The sequence below is a fragment of the Peromyscus eremicus genome, chromosome 8a (assembly GCF_949786415.1).
Source record: "Peromyscus eremicus chromosome 8a, PerEre_H2_v1, whole genome shotgun sequence".
Taxonomy (NCBI): Eukaryota; Metazoa; Chordata; class Mammalia; order Rodentia; family Cricetidae; genus Peromyscus; species Peromyscus eremicus.
Window position 1 is genome coordinate 29,261,056 of NC_081423.1, and position 18,709 is coordinate 29,279,764.

Sequence of the window (18,709 nt, forward strand, 5' to 3'; positions counted from 1 at the left end):
CACACTTAGTAACTTACTGAGTCACTGATGGAGTAAATCTATATTGCTCTGCTCTTACACAAAATGCCTGTCAGTGGCGAAGTAGCTCGATGAAAACACATACGTGTACGGTATCTTCTTTTACTGAGGTCTTGTGTGTGGAGTAGTTCCTGGAGCCAAGGCCCATGTGAAGTCTGAGAATGGGCTGCTGTTGGGTAGCTTGTTTTGCTTAGTGCTGCTCACCCTGGAGTGTAAGGAAAGGAAATGGCTTCTTCCTACAGCTCAGGGTTTAGTGGCTGACACCAGGGTATTTTTCTTGGCTTGTCCCGTTCATGTCATTTTCTTTGCACATCCATTTCATAAATTACTCAAGGGTTTTCCTGAAAACTTGCCAGAGTAAATCACCCTTAGCAGCAGTCAGAAAGTTGGTGCCTTGTGGAAACAGGCTTCTAGTTACATTTTAGGACAGCTTTAGACTGAGAAATGAATAAACTGGTTTTTATGAATCTCAGAAATGTATACATGGCTTTGGTTAGTGTTGCCTCCTCCACACTGACATGGACTAGTGGGAATTTTCCTGGAGTGTGAGGTATGTGATGGTTTAAGCAGGGGAACAAATACTTCTTTAACTCACACATTTAAATTCCAGGTTTTAGAATGCTTCCTGTCCCTTCCTCCTTCAAGACAGCATCTTACAGTGCATAGTCCAGGCTGCCTTCTCAACCTGGGACCCTTGTAGGTGCTGGAATGACCGACATGGGTCAGCATGTCCATCTGGGAGTGCTTATGTTTTACTCTTGGGAGTTGTACAGAAAGACAGTTTAGAACCAGAAGAGAAAGTATTAGGTGGTAACATCAGTTCACGTCCGCATCAGCTAAATTAACAGATGATTCTTTGACACTGCATTTGCCTCTGTGATGAATTCTAAAGCACAGTAGTTTCTTATTAGACTTTCTGTTCAAAGTTTTCATTTTTAACAAACTGGAAAGTTTGTAGCAAAAACATAGTTTATACTTCTATATAAATGACCCAGATCTGCTGTGTGTGGTTGAGAACAAGGCACTTAGCCCAGCCTCTTACTGTGTTCCACCTCACAGCTCAGGGTGACCTCTAACCTGGGGGCCTTGGGGAAACTGTCTCAAAGTCGCCTCTGGGGCCTGAGAATGGTTCTTAGCTGTTGAGAGCACTCCAGGATCCAGTGCCCTCTTCTGGCCTCAGTGAGTATGCTTCCACAGACACACACACATGGGGTTGTGGCGGCTCTGTGGAGTCAGGGAGTGAAGTGTTCTGCCCACAAAAATGGCATGTTTTGACAAATAAGAATGCAGGTGGCTGTGAGTATTGGCCACCCTGTTCTGAGAAGATAGCAGTATTCCCAGCCCACTCCCGGGATCTCTGAAGGCACACAGTCCTCGTCTGTCAGGTATGTTAGGGCTTTGTTCTGCCCGTACCTTTTTTCTCCCTTGCGGTGATTGTTAGGGACCCTGGTGGAAAGAGGAGCCTGCTTCTGCACGTTGTGCTCTGACCTCCGTGTATGACACAGACAGAGAGAGTACATGGGTAAGAGAGGAGACAGTTTACTTTTAGCTCTTTTTTTTTTAAAAGAAAGATTATTTATTTATATGTGTGTCTTAGTGCCTCAAAAAGTCAAAAAAGTATCAGGTCCCCTGTAGCTGGAGTTAGAGGAGCTTGGTGAGTAGACTGCCCAACACGAGTGCTGGAAACTGAACTCTGGTCCTCTACAAGAGCAGAAAGTGCTATTAACCTTTGAGCCATCTTTCTAGCTCCCATTTTTTTCTTCTTTATCAGACACTTTGTATTTAATAGATGCTAAAAAACAACTTGGTAACTGAACGTGTCTTTAAAGGTGATTTCAACATTGCGTTCTTTGAGCAATACAGTGCCTGTACTTGATGTCTTCTTGTGTTAATTAACACTTAAGGACTTTTTCTGAGGCACAGTGTTACAGCACAGCCCAGGCTGCTGTATTGATCCTGATCCTGCTGCCTCTGTCTCCAAAGTGTGGATGTTGCAGGAGTGTGACCCAGCCTAACATTGATATTTATCAGGGAGCATAACTGTTAACACAAAACTTCCTTATCAAATTGTCCTTTTGAAGTTCTTCTGGCATAGATGTTTTAAGAGGTGACTTAGATGTAGACTTAATTCTCAGTTCCTCTTTTAAAACTATTTTTCCAGTTATAGGTATTTCAGTCTGTGCAGTGGTACACTGTATAACACTGGGTAGACATACTTCGGTTGCTGCTTTGCAGCACTTATCCAGGAAAAAGAACATTGGAAGTGCAGGCATTATCCCTCTTGCTCATCCTGATGTCTCTAACCTATAATAGTTAAAATGTTGCCAACTGTGACACAGAATTTGATGTGCATTTTAGTAGCGTTTTTTAGTTTCCCTTTGTTAGAGTGAAATAATGTTCATGGGGATGAATTGGGAAAATCTGAGACAGTATAACGAAAATACTATTATTTGAAACTTGCTTGGATCTAAGTTATTGGGTCTGTTTCTGGCTTTCTGTCTTAAACTTGTACACTTGAATATGACAAAACACATGTAGAGGTCTCAGTATTTCATGATCTTGGGGTGAGCAAAGCTGTAAGCTTAGACTAAAAGGATGATGCCCTGTGAAGCTACAAACCCATTTGACCCCAATTTGAAAAAGAGAGAGAGAGTGATAAAAGTACTTGGTACCACATTGGTCATTCATTCACAGTTGGTCCTGAGTTTTTTCTATCCTTTTTCTTGGTGTGTATTTTTTGATAAAGCATGTTCTTGAAAATACCTTACAGAATATCAGCATGGGAGTATGCCAGGTTTTGTTGTTGCCACTCCTTTTCCCTGATGGTTTTTCTGAACATGGATCAGAAGCAGCATTGGCTATAAGCAGAAGCCCTGTGTGAGTGTTTCCTGTGGTAGTTCTGCCTCTCTAACCTGGCACTGACTAAGCAGGGAACATAACATGGTGTTTTACTCTTTATCAGGTGGTCAAGTAAGGGGGAAATGGGGAATGAAGAGTGGGGCCACTGTCTGCAGACTCGTATTCTTCAAAGGATGGTGCTGATACTTGCCCTGCTCTTTTTGCCTCTAGTAAGAGCTTTGTAAGTCCAGAGTTTGGGTTCAGATTTCTACAGGCACAGAAACTACTTGATTGACAGTTGCCCAGGTCCTGGGAAGCTGCTGTTCCCCTCTTGAGCTTAGCCAAATTCAGACCTTTCTCTAGAGTTTGTGTGTTCAAACACTGATGAGAGGGCCCCCTCTAGCGACTGAAGTAGTCAGGGACCTATGTCTCTGTCAGTCCCAGGAAGTAGTCAGGGACCTATGTCTCTGTCAGTCCCAGGAAGTAGTCAGGGACCTATGTCTCTGTCAGTCCCAGGAAGTAGTCAGGGACCTATGCCTCTGTCAGTCCCAGGAAGTAGTCAGGGACCTATGTCTCTGTCAGTCCCAGGGAGTAGTCAGGGACCTATGTCTCTGTCAGTCCCAGGAAGTAGTCAGGGACCTATGTCTCTGTCTGTCAGTCCCAGGAAGTAGTCAGGGACCTATGTCTCTGTCTGTCAGTCCCAGGAAGTAGTCAGGGACCTATGTCTCTGTCAGTCCCAGGGAGATTTTGAAGTAAGCTGCCTGGAAGTAAAGTTGTTTTTAATTTTTATTTTTGAAGGGAGTTGTTTCCACTTTTAAAAAGTTACTGATGTTAAGAATATGTCCAAGTAATTGAGACCATTCAAGTAACGAAGAGTCAACATGTTATTTTTACCTTTTTAGAAATTGATGCTTTTAAATGTTATGGAGTGAGGCTGAACTACATAGTGTTCTTTGTTTTGTTTTAGTTACAGTTGTTTCTGAGTTAGTGAAACTTAAAAAAGCTTCATTCTTGCTCATTTCTGAAAGCAGCCGCTGTTTTATTGGAAAAGAGCTTTAAAACAATGTTCTTGTGGAAGTATTAGGTTTTCACTGTCACAGTAACGGCATAAGATCCTTCTGTGGATGTCTTTCATAACCAACAGTATATTTTAATGGCTCCCATTGTTTTTGAGCTAAGGAAATGAGGAAATTCTTAAATTGCTGGCCCTTTGCTACCTCTCCTAAGCACACACCACTCCAGTATACAGGCCTTCAGCTAAGAGCCTTTGAAGGGCTCTCATTTGACCCACAGGCCTTTGTAGCTTGAACAAGGAAAGTAGTGTTGTGAAAACCTCAGCACTGCTGAACACTCTGAAAATAGTTCACGTGCCCGAATGCAGCACGCTCCTTCGTCTTTGAGTGGAAACCCCTGTAACCAATGCAAGGTGGATTATGATGCTAATGGGTATTGTTCCTTTTCCCAGCTGCAGTTGGATGCTTTTAACTACCCACAACCATGCAGTCTTCAGCCACCACGATAAACAAAAGTGGTGTAAAATCTATTGTTTTGTATCATCTTACATTGCAGATCTGGTTCTGTCTGGCTTGCCTTTGTTTTCTCTTTTTGTTGTTGTTGTTGTTGTTGTTGTTTTTCTGTTGTTGATAAAATTAAGGAGAAGAGGGACACTGCTGTTTATTCATAAATTGTTATCAACAGAATCATCACTGGAGTTAGGAAAATCCGTTAATAGTCTTCAAGGGCAGCAGGAGTTGTGGGCTCTCAAGGAGAGTAGTGTTCTAGATAACTTATGGTCACGCTATCACAGGAGTCAGTGCTCTCGGAACAAGTGTCCCAGGATTTAAGAGAACACCGGAGGATTTCAGTTTTCCTGGTAGAGCAGTGCTCTGGGTGTCCATCTAGAAGCCAGCACAGTGTTCAGTGACTTGACCAGTCGGATGTGTGTGTGACTAAGTTCTGACATGGATCTGTTTAGTGGTGTCTCACCTAAGCTAAAGTACTTGAAGGAGTGAATGGTTTAAAAGGTCTGAGTAGCAACTTCAATCCTTCCTTATTTAGAAAACAACTCTTTGTTTTGTTTTGTTTTTTGAGACAAGATTTCTCTATGTAGCCCTGGCTGTCCTGGAACTCAGTCTGTAGACCAGGCTGGCCTCAAACTCAGAGATCTGCCTGCCTTTGCCTCCTGAGTGCCGGGATTAAAGACATGTGCCACCACTGCTAGACTTAGAAAACAACTTTTTGATGATTTTTTTAAAAAGCCACATAGCGGGCAGAGGAGAGATGCTTCCCCTTCCCCTTTGCCCCTCCCTGCCTGTAGCAGATGTGAGAGTTGGCCCTTGGGTCATCCCAGTGGAAGAGCTGGGCCTGCACCTCACCTGGGCAGCACAGTAGAGCAGACACCATTGATGGGAGTTGGGGGGGAGGGGCACAGGTGAGTGGGAGAACTAGCCCCACCCCTTGCTGCTTACTGCATAAGGTGAGCTAGCCAACCAGGTGCCAGAGAGTTCACCTTGGTTTTGAGGATGAGGGAGAGTTGGCGGCCTGACCAACCCAGCAACTACCCAGACCTAGAACCAGGGCTATGAGTTGATCCTTCCCACCATCTACCCCATCATTGCTCTGCTGGAGCACATAAGGGGCCAGCCCTGCAGACCCAAAGCTGCAGGATCTCCATCACACAGGACAACAACAGGATGTCTAAGAGGAGCCCCAGTGAGGGCCCAGTATCTATGGTGTAGCAGAAACCAGAGGCCTCAACCAGACCAATGACTCATTGCAAAGAACACTTGCAAGTAATGATACATACCAAAAGGTATACTGTGTGACTTACTCTATCACGCACCAGCTTGCAGGATGAGATTTTTCTTTTTTTTTTTCTTCTCTTTTAAATTTTATTTTGTTTTATCCTGTGGGGAGGTGGTAAGGGTAGAGGGTGGATGGGAAGGGATGGGGAGATGAGTGGGATTGAGAGGCATGATGTGAAGTCTACAAAGAATCAATAAAAAAGTTAAATTGGGAGGGGGAAGCCACATAGCAAAAGAGAGGAGGGTATATGAGTAGTAGCTGTCCAAATCTGATTGTATTCATTAATTCTAAGTTTTTATTTTGAGTGGAAGATTTGAATTTCCATGTTGATCTACAGACACCAAATGAGCACTACATGGTGTCACATTTTTATGGCTTTTCTTCCTTCAGATCCTATACACATGATGCAGTGTTCTCAGAAAATGGACTATTTTGCTGCCTCGTGTCTTACCCTTTGAAAGCATTATTGCTATAAGATGGTTATTCTGTTCCATAGTTAGACCTAGCGTTTCCTGAGCACTTCCCATATGTCCCACACCAAGCTCAGCACTGTTTGCTGTGCTGTCCTTTGAGGTATATAACCTCTTCCTGAGGTACAGTTGAGCAGACTGAGATGAAGACAGAACAGTTTACCAAAGAGCACAAAATGGGATTGGAGTCCGGTCTTTCTGACTCCCATATTCTTGTCAACAAACTGGAAGTCTGAAGGAAAAGCTAAATACAGTTTCCCAAGAAAATATTATGTAGCCAGTAAAGGTGTGGCCTTTACAGTAACTGTCTAGTAACAGTTTGTTAGATAGAGAAAAACAGGGGTTTATAAGAAAATGTTGGTAATAGTTTTAAACAGTTGTAGAATCTTATCTTCATATCATTTCTTTTTTAAATGTCACATAGATCAGAGTCCCCTATAATCTAGTGTAGGAGAGTAGAATTCCTGTAACCAGGAAACTGAACTCTCGTAAAGCATGGCTGGGGAGAAAACTGACGTCTAGGTTCCATGATAGACTCTAGCATGTTCAGTTGTCTTTGAGATTTGATCCGAGGCTGACGGAATCTCTCTTCTGTATTCTTGAAAGCTAAAATCTTCTTAGGATAGCGTAATCCTGTAATATGGTGTCCTTGGGGTGGCCTGTGCACAGAGCTGCCCTCCACCCCACCCCATAGCTCATTAGGACATAACCCTAGTGTCGTGATTAAGTTTTCATGTATTGTGCAGTTTTGATGCTAATCTTTGTGTATCTATATGTATGTGTGTGTGCGCACACACGTGCATTTTTTTTCCTCTACAGCACCAATGTGGTTATGAATTATTCAGAGATTGAGTCTAAAGTTCGAGAAGCAACGAATGATGATCCTTGGGGACCTTCTGGGCAGCTCATGGGAGAGATTGCCAAGTAAGTGGTAATTTGACTCAACAGTGCAGAAAGAATCCAAGTGTCTTTACACAGAAAATGAAGTTTGCTTTCAGTTTTAAACTGTTTAACTACAACCATACATTCTGCATAATCCATTTTGATCATAGTGTGGAGAGTTCTATGTAGATTCCATTCCCATTAACAATTAGCTTTTAAAAATGTGTCAGTCAAGTTTAGAGGCTCACTATAGTTTTCATGCAAATTTTGAAGAATATATATAAAATATTTGAAGTAAAAGTTACAAAAGTTTTTCTTGGTGATAATGTGGGGCACTGAGGCCATGAATGAAAAGCTTGCAGAATGGCACAGTAATTCCTGGCCTTACAGATGTGCTGCACAAAATAAGAGGAGGCGTATTTTAGGAGGAATGTCATTAAAATTGATTAGGCTTGTTTTGTAAGCTAGTTGGGCAGTCTGGAGGACCTAGAGCAAGCCTGCCATCTACTGTCAAAGTTAACCTACTACAAATGCTTAAGGAAATAAATGCCTTTCTTTCAGGGCTACCTTTATGTACGAACAGTTCCCGGAACTTATGAACATGCTTTGGTCCCGAATGCTAAAAGACAACAAAAAGAATTGGAGAAGAGTTTATAAGGTACGGTGGGAGCCACGGAGTGAGTGTTGACAGCGTCGAAGTGGCTATTGTCCACGTCCTCTAAGTCCTAGACTTTCCCGAGACACGCGAGAGGTGGCTGTGGCTGGGGCTGCTTTCTGTATTCCGTCATAAGCAGCTCCTCATACTACAGAGGTTTTGCATGCTTGTGTTCTTTTAAATATTGAAGATTTTTATTATTTCTTCAGTTTTTTCCTACTCCATTGTTTGGATGCTTCTGAGTATCGAACCTCTAGTCATCTGCATGTTTACTCCATGAGCATTTGAGATGTAGACCAGTCTCACGTCTGTCACTGCCGTGTAAAATTGTAATTGTAGTATCATGACAGTCAGGACAACACAGTGTACTGGCTGCGACTGTGAAGTAGTCGACTTCCGGACATTCTCCTCTGTGAACGTACTTGTTGTCAGATTCCTTTCATTTTGATTCTGTATTTCTAAAACAAGGCCATGGTCTTCCTCTTTCACCATGTTTTCCTGCTCCTCAAAATTTATTTCCAAAGCATGCTGTGTGTCAAATAGGATTTATGCTAACATGCTGCATGCCAAAGCAGTACTCACCCTGGAGACGAGATATTTCGGCTCTCGGGATTAAAAACCTGTTTTAGCCGGAGGTTTGTGTTGTTGTTGAGTGTGTATGAGTGGTGTGCATGAGTGCACTTGAATGTGTGTGGAGGCCAGAGCTTTGCCTCCTGTGTCTTCCTCAGGCCTTCCACATTATCTTCTGAGCAGGGCCTCACTGAACTCAGAGCTTTCTGACTCAGCTAGTGTAGCCAGCTTGCCATGGGACCCCTGTCTCCTGAGCACTAGGATTGCAGGTGGCAGCCAGGACTGCCCAGCTTTTTGTGTGGGTGATGGGGATCTGAGCTTCTGTTCCCGGGTTTGCGTGGTGAGTACTTTATCCACCCTTCCCCATTCTGTGAATTTTGGGGTGGGACGGGGAACAACAAGGTTTCTCTCTGTGTAGCCCTGGTTGGCCTTGAACTCATAGAGATCTGTCTGCCTCTGCCTCCCAAGTACTAGAATTAAAGGCATGTGCCATTATGTCCAACAAATTCTGTTTTTTATGATGTTTGGTTCCTAAAATATTCTCTGGTGTTTCTATAAATTGTATAAATTTTTCTAAAATGAGGGCTTTTAAATATTGTTGTACTACTTTTTCAAAAAAAATTAGGAAATCTGAGTATGGTGGCACAGGGTTATAACCTCAGCACTTAGGAGGCTGAGGCAGGAGCATTACTGTGAGCTAGAGGCTATCTGGGCTGCGGTAAGACCCTGTCTCAAAACCAACCCCCAAAACTCAGCTCCTAGTAAGATGCAAGTCTGTGTGTACTCTTGGTTTCGCCACCCTGCAGAGACCCTCAGACATGAGTCACTGGGAAATGAAGTTCCAGTGGGAAAGCGATGAGGAGTTCCTACTGTGTTCACAAAACTGCAAGCATCACCGCTGCCTAATACAGCGCCCGGTCAGCACGGCACGGCACGACAAGCCATGCCCCTTAGTACCCTTGAAGTTGACGTGTTAGCCAAGTTTTCTGAAACGCTCAGTTTTTTTTATTGTCTTTTTTTTTTTTGAAAACTCATTAGCATCAGAATGAAATTTTTATCTGAGGACAATGGTGCAGGGTCCTGTAGTGACAGAACACTCTGCTCAAATTCCTAGTATTTCAGCTCTGTAATGCCTACAGTCAAAGCTAGACCATCCCCCAAATCCTGTGGTTCATTTGAATCATACCCTTAGTGTTGAGTGTCAGAATTACTGGGTTGGTTTGTTCTTTTAAATCTTGATTTGAAGTCGCCACAATAGTTTGGAATTATATATTGTACTAGATATCAGAGGAACTTCAGGTTGAAGTTCAAACTGTATTTTGGTCTAGCAGAAAGAGAAGGACATACTCCTGACCACTACCATGAAGTTTTTCCATCTAGTAGGTTGGAGTTTTGTGTTTGTGTTTAGCTGTGTACCAAAGCTCTTCCAGAGCTTTTTCCATGAAGTCATTTGGTGCTTTATGTTTCCACAGTCGTTGCTGCTCCTAGCTTACCTCATAAGAAATGGATCGGAGCGAGTTGTTACAAGCGCCAGAGAACACATTTATGATTTGCGATCCCTGGAAAATTACCACTTTGTAGGTGAGCAATAGAAAACCCTCATAAGCAAATTAAAACAGTAGTTGGGGTTGTCAGTCACCTGAACCAGCTTGGAAGCTTCTCTGCTCTAATTAGCATGTGACTCTTGCTGGTTGTGTGACGAGTGCAGAATCCAAGGCGTGGGGCCCTAGAGTATTAATTAGTGAAGACAGGAGCTTGCAGAAAGGACTGGCTAATAACAACAGAACCAACACAACATGAGTGTTGGGTTTATATTAAAATATGCACTGGAGACTGGTCCCCTGTGGTGTCCATAAAGGAATAGCTTTAATCATGTGGGAAGAGAAGGTTAGAGCTCCAAAACACACACATCTGTTTGAAGCTGGGCCCCCTCCCTCCACATAGTATTTACTGGGCCTCGACAGCGAGGCCAGAGTGTGTTCTGAATGTGAACACGGCAGAGGACGGCTAGCGTTTCATTTTGTAGCTTGCCTTAGTTATAATGACTGTAAAACGTCAGGGTTTAGCCACACTAAGTCCTAGCTAGTGTTCCCAAACTTGGGGAAATCAAGATACTTGGGGTGCTTCTAGGCCTTCAGAATGTTAAAAATGAGTGGTTCCTTTTTTATTTGTTAAATACAAAAAGCGTTAAAATACAATAGAAAACACTTTTCAGCTCTATGCATTCCGTATGTCACCATTTGTAAACCTTTCAGTAGATCCTGGATTGATCTTGTCTAGTTCTGTTGTCTAGGGTCATCAAGTCAAATTGGAAGTTATTTTTGTAGCTGTTTTTATTTCTATTCTTTTCTGAAACAGTTTGGTGCACACTAAGAGAGGTCTTATAGTTTGCTTTCTCCTTTCCTGTCCTCAAGATGAGCATGGCAAGGATCAAGGTATAAACATTCGACAGAAAGTAAAGGAACTGGTTGAATTCGCGCAGGATGATGACAGGCTTCGAGAAGAGCGAAAGAAAGCAAAGAAGAACAAAGACAAGTATGTTGGGGTCTCCTCTGACAGCGTTGGCGGATTCAGATACAGTGAGTATCAGGGCCGGCCGTGGCCACCGGGGCCTCCGCTTCCTTAGCCTTGGGTGTATTTTAAGAGGCATTGAAATACCAAAAAAAGAAAAGAAAAAAAAATGCTTTTTTTCTTTTTCCAGGAATACACAGAATTCTAAAATACATGTAATATTTTGACTCCTGTTTGCCCGGATCTTCGGAATCCTTTTGTTTTTATTGTGGATCCAAAAAAATAGGGTTTGGCTGATGTTGGCTAGTTAGATAAGTGCAAACATTTTGAGTTAACCAGAGAACAAAGAGGCGCACACCCTCCTCTTAGGATTGGCATTCTTAGAGAAGCAAGCTCCTCTAACAGTTTCCAGTTTAATCATGAGGTTGATCTTTCTAGTTCAAAACCAGTTTAGCTGTAGTTCCAAACATGTATGTTTCTTTAAGTCCATGAAGCCTCAGTTTCCTGCCCTTAATTATGCAATGTATAGCGCAGGAAAATATGGCTGACCATATTGTCAGCTCTTCTTGTGTTCCTTTCTTTGTTGTTCATAACACAGTGAAGAGCAGTTGGAAGCCAGGTGTAGGAGTGCACACCTGCAATCTTAGCGCTTGGGAGGCAGAAGCAGGACAGTAAGTTTGAGACTAGTCCTGGCCACACAGCAAGACCCAGTTTCTCTGTCCATCCACCTCTCCCTCCCAGAAAGCAACTTGAACGTTTGTTTCTAATGTTTATTCTTAATGTAAAAATAGTGCATTGGGTGCTTGAGGTACATGTAAGTTCTTTTGGATAGCATGTCTCTTGGGCCTGTCCTGTCTTCTGTGAGCTGTGGCAATGCCTGGCCAGTGTGTGCATGTGCAGGCCCGTGCTATAAGTAGCCTTAGCATTCGCTTGGTGAGGCTCTCCAGCTCCTGCACCTGTGTCTGACTTTGTTTACATTTGGATTCTGTTGAGGTTGTGAATATGGGTAAAAAGACATTTCTTATTGTCAGGCATGGTGGTGTACACTAGACACCATGACACTAGACACTAGGTAGATCTCCGTGAGTTCGAAGCCAGCCTGGTTGACATATGGAGTTCCAAGCCAGCCAGGGATATATAGTGAACCTTGTCTCAAAAATAAAATAAAATCTATCATTTTGTGATTTCCTGTAAAATATCTTCACTCTTCTGTTCCTTTGCTTACCTGCTCTCAAAGAAAAAATATTGCATTTAGTTAGTATTAAGAGTTGTTTCTAACAGCAGGAAAACAGCCTTTCTTATCTCATACATCACATAAAAGCCAGGCCGTGAATCGATTGAATGTATGTCTCTTCAGTAAACACTTAGGTTTTGGAGTAGCTTCTCTAAGAGCGTGAAAGGCTTTGGATTTGTCCAAGTAGTCCTTTTGTTCCTTGGCTTTTTCGAATCACTTAATTGCCACTTGTAACTTACTTCCTCCTTCCCTGTGCTTGATTCCCTTTCGTTACCAGCGCAGTATGGAACTGTAGCTGATAACTCAAAGTTGAGTGACTTTGCAGACAGAGTCACAGTGGGCTGGTTCAGCTTGTGTTACAGTGGAGTGAATAGCCTGCATTTGCATTAATAGTCTTTGTTTTTATTAATGGTTTTTGAATTTCTCAACAGCTTTAGCTGTTTTGTGTGGTTTTTACTTCTGACATTAGGTGGTGACCTTCATCCATTCTTTCATTTATTCATTCTGCAGCATTTGGGTTTGAACCCTTGGCTTCATGTGACCTGGACCTTCTCAGAACTGTGTTCCCAGCTCCTATGACACATACTAAAATCCTTACACACTTACTGTAAAATTTAACCTTGAGCTTCTAGCAGGCAGTTGAGCAGAATATGTTTCAGAACTTTCCCGAAGGGCATCTATGCCATCACACCCTGGAAACAGGGTCCGAGTAGAAGTTCCCTTTTGCTGTCCTTGGTGGTTCGGTTTCTCGTTGCCCTTTCTTGTCACTTCGCAACCTGCCTCCATTTGTATCATTTCTGTTTTTTCAAACCTCACGTGGTATCTCTATATCCCAGTTTCACTTTCTAAGTTAAATTTGGAGATGGAAATGGGTGGTTTCTGTTGGTGCCCATAATTCCCATCGAGCTCCAGACAAGCCCCGGTGCAGATGGTGGTGTTTGTGTTTGCGTCACTGTGATCTTTTCTTTGCTCCAGATTCATGCAGAGGTTCCCCAGGTGTGTTCCTCACTCTGACGGGTCCTCACGGCTCAGAGCTGCTGGACAGACACTCTTGTAGTTCTAAAGTGCGCAGGTTTGGAAGGTTAACATTCTTTTTATGGAAATTACGGATTTCTTTCCCAGGCCTTAAAATCCATTCAGTTAACAGTGTTTCTAGTTTGGTACCAAAGAATGGGATCCTCTTAGCTAATTGAGTCACAGAAGTCAGACTCGAGTTCCTTTAGGGAAATAGTGTTTTTAGAGTAGGTTGGTTGGTTGCTCAGTCAGTTAAGATTTCCTTTCTTCCGTCTGTCCATCCTTCCTCTTTCATCTGTTTTTGAGAAGGTGTTGTATTTCACTGATGGCCTTGAACTCTTGGTCTCGAGTGATCACTCAGTTCAGTCTGGAGTGGTCTAGAGTACAGCCTCTTGCCTCCATGTCTTTGCACGTTCCTTCTCCCGCTCCTTCAGGGCCCCCCCCCACCCCACCCCCCCCCCACCCCCCCCGGCCTTTCTTTGTTGTTGGTTTGTTGGAAGTAAGTCCTGTTGTGCTGTAGCCCGGGCTGTCCTAGAATTGCGCTCTCCTTGCCCGTCTCCTGAATGTCGGGATTACAGGCCTGTGCCACAACACCTAGCTTCCCTTTCTGTTTGTGTAAGACACTGTTGTTGGCTCATAGTTTTCTAAAAATGACACACCATTGAGACGAGAATGAAATATGATTCATTAAATGACTTCTGAAAACGAGAAGTCTCGTGCTTGTGTAGTGTGTATTTGGTGTTTCCACTCCCGCTCTACAACAGGTTCAGGGGCTTCCTGACTGCTGCCACCCAGGAAGGCTGTGAAGTCCCCAAAAAGGAAAGCTTTGGAATCTGCGGTCCTGACAATGATTGGCATGTGCTGCACCATGCCATGCTTGTGTGGCACTGTGGGAGATTTCTGTTTTCTCTTAAAAATAATGTTTTATGAGAAAGTCTTCAGAAGGAAGGACTGTGGAGCTTTCCAAACTTAATATCCTTAGTTGTTTCTTTATTATTCACACAGATGAAAGATACGATCCTGAACCCAAGTCCAAATGGGATGAAGAGTGGGATAAAAACAAGAGCGCTTTTCCGTTCAGTGATAAGTTAGGTGAGCTGAGCGATAAGATCGGAAGCACAATCGACGACACCATCAGCAAGTTTCGGAGGAAAGACCGGGAGGACTCTCCAGAACGCTGCAGGTATGCTGCCTTCACTGCCGCTCAGGCTCCCTGGAGGGGGGTGGCCTTTATGCAGCTGTTGGCTTCGCTTTGGTCTTTTTTTTTTTTTTTTTCATGCTTAGATTCTTCTTTTTCTTCTTTTTTTTTTTTTTTTTTAGGATTTTTTTTTTTAAAGATTTATTTATTTATTATGTATACAGCATGTATGACTGCAGGTCAGAAGAGGGCGCGAGATCTCATTATAGATCGTTGTGAGCCACCGTGTGGTTGCTGGGAATTGAACTCAGGACCTCTGGAAGAGCAGTCAGTGCTCTTAACCTCTGAGCCACCTCTCCAGCCCCTGCTTTGGTCTTATTTTGAGGTATTCCTGCTATGTGAAGTTTAGCTTTTTTTTTGGTTTTTCGAGACAGGGTTGCTCTGTGTAACACCTCTGGCTGTCCTGGAACTTGCTCTGTAGACCAGGCTGTCCTGGAACTCACAGAGATCTGCCTGCCTCTCTCTCTAGTGCTGGAATTACAAGCATGTACCACCACCCAGCTTAGAGGAGTCTTAAGGACACATGAAACTTGGTCCTAAAGTACAGAAAGCTGCTACATATTCCCTCTCCTTTGCCCAAGTTTCAAGATAATTGTGTTAATTTGATACATTTGTTAACTGAAAACCAGTATTGATGTGAAATTTGGTGAATGTGCTGTATTCTCCAGTAATGTCAACTTCCTGGAAATGCCCTGTACAAAGAATAGAGAACCGTTCATGAAGTTGCTAGTCATCTCCACATAAAAACCGTGTTTCTTGACACTAGGTCAGGACGGTGGTGTTGATGTTAACACTTCTTCCACACTGTTCACACCTGTCTGCTTCTATAGTGATCTGCTCCTGTTTCTGCATTTTTCCTCAGGTATCTTAGTCTTGCCCTGACATTTTTTATCCCTAATAATATTCTTATTCATCATTTTACATTTGTGCACAATATGGTTTCATGGTCTAAAACAATGTCAGGGAAATGACATCTGCACACTAAGTTTTAGAGAAAGTTAAGGGCTGAAGTTTAACTACCTGAGACATTGCATTACCATCCCATGCCCACATGACCAGAAGAATCCTGTGCAGTTGGCACCTGGAGTTGTAGTACAGCCCGCATTTACAGACATTATTTTCTGATGTGGGTGATTATATTGAACTTAGATCAGACAGTAGAAGTGAACAGAGGCCCGTCCAGACTGTGTAGACCTGTGTAAAATGAGGTTTTTGTTTGGTGTTTGCTTTTTTTTCCTACCCATAAATTCATAGTACTTTGGTTTAGGGTGTCATAGAAATGAAGTTCAGATAAAACCATAATCTGATTTTGAAGTAGGTTTTAAAATAGCAGCTTCTAATGTGTTTTCAGTGTCTTTCCAGAGTCATCAAATCTCTAGAATGCCCTTTTCAAGACTTGTAGGAACATGGTCTTCGAAGGGACAGAGTTTATGTCAGTAATAGATGCATTCTGCTTTTTCCCAAAGACCTGCATGTTTTAATTCTAAACACCGAACTTTGAGAAACAGTGTCTGAGTACTCTCCTATCTTCACTTATTAATTTTATACACAGGCTCTTATGGCCTGTGTATAAGTTTTTTATCTGACTTGAAAAACATAGCAGCTGTATATCTTGTTGCTGTTTCTGAAGTGGAAGCAAGGTAGGGTCTTAGTGATATAGTGATGTGTAATCTCATACTGTTTCTTCCTCCTGACCTCCCGTCCTCAGGGGAAGGGAGTGGGGAGTGGGGGGGGGGGTTGTTTCTCTTCCTTGGTCTCTGCTCTTTTTTGCCTCTCATGTTTGCCTGGGTGGTTCTGGCCTGGGTGGTGCTATTGGTCACATTCCCACTGAGGCGGGGTGGACCAAGAGTTCCTACACCTTTGATCCAGGGTATTCGGGTTTAAAGGTCTAAAATACCAGGTACATTGCATTTTAAGAGTACTGGTGAGAAAACAGTATATTTTAGACAGAGTTGTGTGTGACCAGAATCATGTCTGTTAATTCATTAGTAGAGTCAGGAATTCTCGGATGTTCGAAATGTATTATCTTGCATTGAAATAAAATTAGATGTCAAACATCAGTTTTACTTACAAGGTTATTGATATAACCTTGAGGTCATTTGATTGTTGTTTGCTTTATTTGTATTTAACAGAACTTGTATGTTCCTTAAGGTCCTTCTGTTTAAAAATATATATTTAAAACTCTTTTGCTCTGTGTGGGAAGCCATTCTTCCTTTTTTTCATTCATTTTTTTTTTACTATGAATGTGTATGATGTGAGTGCACACATGCCATGGAACATAGGAGGTCAGAGGACCACTTGTGGAGTTGGTTCTCTCTTTCCACCTTTCTTCCGAGCTTTATCCCCAGCCCTCTTGCCAGCCCATGTGCTCTTTGATCCTTGACTTGTGTTTAAGTTGTGGTTGCTTTAGATTACAGTTACATTTCATCAGTAACAGTCGTAGTTCAAGGGAGAAATCCAAGCGTTTTGCTCCAGGATATTTACAAATTAAACTGCCTACTCTACAATTAAGCAATATAGGTAATGGAACTTATTTTGGGTTCTCATGGCGCTCTCTTCCTCCCTCCTGCTTGCACCCAGACAAAAACTCGATGGCTTGATATTAGAGTCGACTCTTCATTCCCCACAGATGAAAATCCTGGTTTCCTGCTTTCTAGGGTTTGCTTTTGTGAGGGTTTTGATTGGTTGACTTGCAGTGTTAACATGAGTAAAATAATTGTTTCAGAAATATTTTAACTATAACTAAGTTCCTACAACGCACATTTGACAGGTAATGTGATGTAACAGAGTAGCAAAATGAAGAACAGTTACAAAAAAGATTGTTTCATATTTGTATTCTTTTTCAGGGGACAGTTGGCAGGGCATATTGCTTTAAGCTGACCATTGAAGTTTTGTTGTTTACTTCCATCCCAGGCAGTCTCTAGTAGCCCAGGCTGGCTTCAAACTCCTTGTATAGCCAAGGATAACCTTAAGCTCCTGACTTGCCTCCCAAGTGTTAGGGTTAGGGTTACCACGGTGCACCCCACACCTCACCTTAGTCGCTCTTCATTATGTTCCTTAAATTAGTGCATGAGAATCGCTAACAAACTGAGCTCTTAAAATAGAGCTGTAAAAGCTTGGTATGGCATCACAGCCTTTAACCCCAACTTGGGAGGTGGAAGCAGAAAGATCAGGAGTTCATACTCATCTTTGGCTATATGGTGAGATAGAGACCATCTAAGACTGCATGACCCTCTGTCTTTTAAGAAAGTTGGTAATAATGTTTAAAAAAAGAAGAAATGAAATTGTAGACATTTGCACAGTATATTTTGAGACTGAATGTTGTGTTACCTGAGATACTAGGGTCCAGCAGCTGGTTCTGACATGCTGCTATTTTATCTACTAGTTAAGTTTTAAATCTGTAACAAACACTAAGGTAGTTTAGACATTCTTTTGCTCAGGCACATTTTTGAAAATTCCCCCTCCCCTTTTGTAGGGGTGTTTTAGACTTAACAAGGAAATTGTGCACGGTCTTCCCCTCCCTAATACATAGGCATCATTTTTCAGCAGCCTAAATAACACTGTGTTGATCCTGTCAAACAGTCAAAGTGTGGAGTTTTGGAATTAGTGCATTTGAAATTCTTTCACTCAAATCACTAAGGACGCCTTCTTACAGTATTCCCAAGTCTTATTATGTTGTTTCATTTTTAATATCTTTTAGCGACAGCGATGAAGAAAAGAAAGCAAGAAGAGGCAGATCCCCCAAAGGTGAATTCAAAGACGAAGAGGAAACGGTGACAACGAAGCACATCCATATCACACAGGCCACGGAGACCACCACAACCCGGCACAAGCGCACAGCAAACCCTTCCAAAACCATTGATCTCGGAGCAGCAGCACATTACACAGGGGACAAAGCCAGCCCGGATCAGAACGCTTCAACCCACACGCCTCAGTCTTCAGTGAAGGTGCGGCAACACGGGTCTACATAGCATGTGTGCCTTATTCTCGTAAACTGCTTTCAGAATTCCTGCCTTAGTAAGCTGGGGCCTTTTCATCAGTCAGTTTCATCAGTTATAGATCGTCAGGCATGCCCTATTCAGTCATTAATAACAAGAGATCTCTTTGGGATAAGAACCTTCTTCCAGTGCTGAATGACTTTTTCTATGAGGTAGAAATTACACTCATTCACAGAGGGAGGTTGTGAATCCCAGTGTAGCCCATCTGCACCCATCTCATACCTCCAGCATCACCAGTCTCAACCACATTCACTAGGGAAAGCATGGGCATATTTGGAGAAATGATAAAAGAGCTGGCTGGTGCTGTAACGTGGTGGGTGTGAAGTGCAGTGGTTTCCAGATTGAAATGCAATATGAAGAAAGGAGAGTTAAAATTCAGATATTAGAACTTGGTTTGGTCTTACATGCCTGTAATTCCAGCACTTGAGAAGCTAAGGCAATGAGATTGAGTTCAGTACCACCCTGGACTACATAGCAAGACCGTGTATTGTGGAAGCTAGAGAGATGGTGTACTGC

At 42.7% G+C, this 18,709-nt stretch overlaps 1 protein-coding gene across 2 annotated transcripts in view; it reads left to right on the forward strand.

The window, feature by feature from the left end:
* Positions 1-18,709, forward strand: part of Clint1 (clathrin interactor 1) — a 62,874-nt gene that overhangs the window by 30,307 nt on the left and 13,858 nt on the right. For both annotated transcript variants that reach the window (XM_059270380.1, XM_059270381.1), the window contains exons 2-7: positions 6,951-7,055; positions 7,575-7,671; positions 9,711-9,819; positions 10,653-10,817; positions 14,003-14,180; positions 17,896-18,142. In XM_059270380.1, the coding sequence (XP_059126363.1) occupies positions 6,951-7,055; positions 7,575-7,671; positions 9,711-9,819; positions 10,653-10,817; positions 14,003-14,180; positions 17,896-18,142 (901 nt within the window). The remainder of the gene's footprint in view (positions 1-6,950; positions 7,056-7,574; positions 7,672-9,710; positions 9,820-10,652; positions 10,818-14,002; positions 14,181-17,895; positions 18,143-18,709) is intronic.